This window comes from Ananas comosus, linkage group 15 (genome assembly GCF_001540865.1).
Source record: "Ananas comosus cultivar F153 linkage group 15, ASM154086v1, whole genome shotgun sequence".
NCBI lineage: Eukaryota > Viridiplantae > Streptophyta > Magnoliopsida > Poales > Bromeliaceae > Ananas > Ananas comosus.
The window spans coordinates 4,584,689-4,590,688 of NC_033635.1; the positions used below are offsets into that span (position 1 = coordinate 4,584,689).

General features: G+C 36.4%; 1 protein-coding gene across 1 annotated transcript; it reads left to right on the plus strand.

The window, feature by feature from the left end:
• On the plus strand, positions 382 to 4,258 carry LOC109721736. Its single transcript, XM_020249499.1, has one exon. The coding sequence runs from the start codon at positions 513 to 515 to the stop codon at positions 1,188 to 1,190; it is 678 nt and encodes a 225-aa protein (XP_020105088.1). The 5' UTR covers positions 382 to 512; the 3' UTR covers positions 1,191 to 4,258.

Genomic DNA, 6,000 nt, shown 5'->3' on the forward strand with positions numbered 1-6,000 from the left:
AGATGACATAACCTATGCATGCATTCATAGTGCATTCCTATAACCTATGCACGTATTTTCATTCCTATAACTCCAAGCTATTTAATTCTTGTAAGTTTCACATTTAATTAGAAAGTTAATATCATATAACTTCTAACCCTATGAGCCTATATATAGAGTGCATTTCGTTTTTTGAAATAATGAAAAAAAAAATAATAAGTTATTTCTATTCCTGTGAGAAAGAGAAGGTCAAAGAAAGGTGTTCTTTTGATGGAGCTTTCGGCTCATCTACTTGTGCAGAGTTGGTGAAGCCGCACGACGAGAGTCGAGCCGTTGTATCCTGGAGGGGACAAGTCAGTGCTCTGCTACATCGGTTCAAAGGCTTTGCCAATCGCAGAGGGCTTGAATCTCCTTAAAGAGAGCGAGATATCCGTGCCTCGGCTTGATCGACTCGTTGATACTTTTTTAAATTATTTTGTAGCTAACCTCTATTTTTTGAATATTTACACCAACAATTTTAAGGAGATTCAAAGATGGAGGCTACACGCGTAAAGTTCAACGATACAGCCGGAGATCTCAACAAGCCCTTCCGCTTCAACGGAAGCCACTTCAAGAGGTGGAAAGGAAAAGTGTTATTCTACCTCAATTTACTTAAAGTTGCATATGTTCTCACGGAGAAGAATCCAAAGAAAATGAATACCGATGATATAAATGAAGACGAACTTCTCGAACACTATGAGAAAACTGAAAAATACGAGAATGATGAGTATAACTGTCGGTATTATCTTCTTAACTGCCTTTCGGATCAATTTTATGATTATTATGAAAACACTTACTCCTCTGCAAAGAAGATTTGGAAGGCATTGCAACTTAAATATGATATAGAGCAAGCTGGTGCAAAGAAATATGCTGCTAGCCGCTTCTTTCGCTACCAGATGGTCGAAGGAAAGTCCGTGGTTGAGCAAGTTCAAGACTTTCAGATGATCGCTCATGAAGTTCAATCTGAAGGAGTCAAGTTTGGAGATAACTTGATCGTACTAGGGATCATCGACAAGCTACCACCATCATGGAGGGAATTCCGAAAAACCCTTCGACATAAGCAAAAGGAAATGTCTCTCGAGACATTAATTGCACGCAGTCGCGTGGAAGAGGGGGCAAAAGGCCAAGATACACTTGAAGCAAAGAGAATGATGCTAGCGCCACTAAGGTAAACTTAGTATCTTTTAATACTTTACCTAATAACAATCGTTCTAGAAAAACATACTTGAAGCCTAAGAAGAAAATTAGAAAGAACAGTGATAGACCTCAATTTAAGAAAAATGACCAAGGACCTCCTTCTTATGTGAAAAATATAGTTTGCTATGTCTGTGACAAAAGTGGGCATATTGCTCGAACTTGCAAATACCGGAAACATAAAGCTTTACCTCAAGCTAATGTTACCGAGGAGCCACTTGTGGCGATGATAACAGACATATGCTTAGTGGAGAATGCTGAAAGATGGTGGGCAGACTCTGGTGCCAATAGGCATGTCTGACATGATGAGACTTGGTTTAAAATATATACTCCCTATGAACAACTAAGAAGTATTATGCTTGGTGATTCGCATACTTCTGAAGTTTTAGGAAGTGGTGAGGTCGAGTTAAAATTTTCTTCTGAAAGGGTGCTTATTTTGAAAGATGTGCTGTATACACCCTCGATTAGAAAGAACTTGATGTCAAGTTTTCTTTTTCATAAAGCTGGCTTCAAACAGACCATCGAGTCTGATCAGTATATGATTTCAAAGAATGAAAAATTTGTAGGTAAAGGTTATGCATGCGACGGAATGTTTAAATTAAACATTGAGAATAAAGCATTATCTACTTCTGCTTACATGCTTTCTTCTGTGAATTTTTGGCATGCTCATTTGTGTCATATCAACAGCAGATATGTTAGCTTGATGAGTAGTTTATGATTAATTCCCAGATTGAATAGTGATTTTGACAAATGTGAAACATATAGTAAGTCAAAAATCACTAAACGACCTCATAAAAATATTGAAAGAAGTACCGAATTACTTAAGCTAATTCACAGTGATATTTGTGAATTTGAAGGTAATCTAACTCGTGGAGGAAATAGATATTTTATCACTTTTATTGATGACTTTTCAAAATATACTTATGTTTATTTATTAAAAAATAAAAGAGATACTTTTGAAAATTTTAAAGATTTCCTCCATGAAGTAGAAAACCAATTCGGTAAAAAGATAAAGAGAATTAGAAATGATCGAGGTCGTGAGTATGAATCTACAGGATTCAACTCTTTTGTGCAGTCTTTAGGAATTATCCATGAGACTACTGCTCTATATTCACCTGCCTTTAATGGAGTGGCTGAGAGAAAAAATAGAACACTTATTGAGCTAACAAATGCTATGATGGTTGACACTGGTGTACCCTTAAATCTTTGGGGTGAAGCTATTTTAACTATATGTTATGTCTTGAATCGCGTGCCACATAAGAAGTCTAAGGTGACACCCTTTGAATTGTGAAAAGGTTATAAACCAAATTTGGGATATCTTAAAGTGTGGGGTTGTCTAGCATATGTGAGGCTATCAGACCCTAAAAACCCAAATTGGGTGTTAGAGTTGCCACTTGTGTTTTTCTTGGATATGCTTTGAACAGTACGGTCTATAGATTTTTAGACATTGAAAATAATGTGATTTTTGAATGAAGAGATGCTATTTTTCATGAAGAAAATTTTTCTTATAAATCGAAAAATAGTGGGGGTGAAGATTTTAAAAGTGTTTCAAATAATCCGAGTTCTTCAAACTATTTCTTACAAAATCAAGAAGAAAATATTTTTGAACCAAGAAGAAATAAACGAAACAGAATAGAAAAGGATTTTGGCCCTGATTATGTTGTTATGAATATTGAATAAAATTCACTTTCTTTACAAGAAGCTTTATGTTCAAATGATTCAATTTTTTGAAAAGAGACTGTATCTGATGAGATGGAATCCCTAATTTCTAATAAAACATGAAAATTAGTGGATTTACCTCCAGGCTGTACAACAATTGGTTGTAAATGGGTCCTCAGAAAGAAATTAAAACCGAAGGAGAGTGTAGACAAGTATAAAGCAAGACTTGTCGCAAAAGGTTATAAACAAAAAGAAAATCTAGACTTCTTTGATACCTTCTCTCCGGTGACGAGAGTGATATCCATCAGAGCTCTGATTGCTATTGCTGCAATTCATGACTTACAAATTCATCAGATTGATGTAAAAACTGCCTTTCTAAATGGTAACCTAGATGAGAAAATTTATATGGACCAACCTGACGGGTTCATTGAGCCTGGACAAGAAAATAAAGTGTGCAAGCTAAATAAATCCTTTTATGGCTTAAGGCAGGCACCTAGACAGTAACATGAAAAATTTGATTCTTGCATGATTGAGAATGGCTTTAAATTAAACAAGTATGATAAGTGCATCTATTACAAAATTTTTGAAAAGTTGCATGTAATTGTTAGCCTTTATAGAGATGATTTGCTAATTTTTGGGTCTAACTTAAATGTTATAAATGAGACAAAAATTATGCTAAATTATTATTTTGAAATGAAAGATCTTGGTGAGGCTAACTATATTTTGGGTATGAAAATTACCAAAACACCGGATGAGATCTTTCTTGATCAGTCGCATTATGTTGAGAAAATTTTAAGAAAGTATAACTTTCTTAATTGCAAGCATGTGACTACACCTTTTGATTCGAGTGTTCACTTATTTCCTATTAAAAGTGAAAATGAAAATACGCGCATAGGTTATAGGAATGCACTATGAATGCATGTATAGATTATGTCATCTTCAATGCAAATGTTATAAAAAAAAAATTAACACTTAATAATAAAATGTAACAACATTCCTCCATTCATTTTATTATTTCGCCTATGTGAGCATGGAAGTGGGGCCGCATCCTATGAGAACGGGCTTATTCTCAAATATGCTCATGAAAACCACGATCAGCACAGAGCCGTAACGTGCTAGCTATTAAAGCTCATGTCAACACCTGGATTGTTATATATGAGCCAATAACTTTCTATTTCCCCTAAGCAGCCAAAGTTCAAGTCTGAGACCACTTTGGCTCTGGAGTAGAGATTACTGTTTCACTAAGTGAATGTTCAATGCAGAGCACATCTTTATTATGTATAACGATCCCTTTTTGTCCATCAAATTCTCACATATTCTTAATAATAAAATGAGTGGGGGAATATTGTTACATTTTATTATTAAATGTTAATTTTTTTTTATAACATTTGCATTGAAGATGACATAACCTATATATGCATTCATAGTGCATTCCTATAACCTATGCACGTATTTTTATTCCTATAACTCCAAGCTATTTAATTCTTGTAAGTTTCACATTTAATTAGAAAGTTAATATCATATAACTTCTAATCCTATGAGCCTATATATAGAGTGCATTTCGTTTTTTGAAATAATGAAAAAAAAAAAAGTTATTTCTATTCCTGTGAGAAAGAGAAGGTCAAAGAAAGATGTTCTTTTGGTGGAGCTTTGGGCTCATCTACTTGTGCAGAGTTGGTGAAGCCGCACGACGAGGGTCGAGCCGTTTTATCCTGGAGGGGACAAGTCAGTGCGCTGCTGCATCGGTTCAAAGGCTTTGCCAACCGCAGAGGGCTTGAATCTCCTTAAAGAGAGCGAGATATCCGTGCCTCGGCTTGATCGACTCGTTGATACATTTTTAAATTATTTTGTAGCTAACCTCTATTTTTTGAATATTTACACCAACATGAAGCATTACAGGTCGAAGCTGCCAAACGGCATGAGGAGCTGCTTAAGTTGTTAGCAGCTCAGCCACCTCCACTCAAGAGCCAAGACGTGGCAAGCCCTCTTGAGGGCAAAATTCCACCATGCGGTAATCTTGGGAACAGTAGAATGCCAATAACAATCAGAGCAGATAAAGGCAAAGGGATTTTACCAACTCCAATGAGACAACCAGAAGAAGATAAGAATCACAATTCACCATGTATCTATCAACAAGCATAACCATCAACAATTACCTTACCTGAGACTGGATTTTCCTTTTTTTGATGGTGAAGACCCTCGAAGTTGGATTGAAAATTGCGAGCAATACTTTGAGTTATATCAAATACCCCAGCACCAATGGTTAAGTGTGGCAACCATGCATTTGATTGGTAAGGCAAGGACATGGAAACAGGGATATTTCATTAACAAACAACTCGTTTCGTGGGATGAGTTCACCGAGGCCGTATGTCGAAGATTTTCATAAATGGGAGAGAGATACGTAATCTGGGAATTCAGTAATTTAAGGCACATGGGTACATGTGAAAAGTACCAAGAAAGGTTTGAAGAATTGAGATTCCTACTACTTTATTACAATCCCCATCTAATTGAAGAGTACTTTGGCCTGAAGGAGGAATTAATTCCATTCCTAAACATCGCGCATCCGTGTTCATTGGAGGAAACATACGAGCAAGCTCAACTACATGAAAAGGCCCTTGCTGCCCTTAACCGAAGGAACAGATACAATCCTAAGGCATTAGGAGCACCATACGAATCGAATTCTTTATATAAGAACGCTGTCAGCAAGCCCACTGAAAATACCAAGCCTCAATATTCCACCTTACAAAAGAATCGTACAAACCAAACCCCGATTAACAAGCAACTAATGGATCAAAGGAGAGCTGCTGGATTGTGTTTTCGATGTGGAGAAAAGTACCACCCGGGGCATGTTTGTGCCAACAAAACCCTAAATACCATGCAGTCTATGGAAGAAGTCATGGAAGTTTACGATGAAGACTGTTTACACGAGGAACAGAATAAAGGAGTAACTTCAATGGGGGAACAACAAGAAACAAAAGTAATTCCTGATGAAGGAGAACTACAAGAAATTGGAGTTTCCATACATGCCTTGAGCGGAGAAAAGCCCCAAGATACTATCAAAATACGAGGTGAAGCAAAAAACAAAACAATTACTATTCTGATAGATACGGGAAGCACGCATAGCTTCAT

What these genes read in the sequence shown, in the direction of transcription:
- LOC109721736 (XM_020249499.1), top strand. Translation starts at nt 513, where the DNA reads ATGGAGGCTACACGCGTAAAGTTCAACGATACAGCCGGAGATCTCAAC.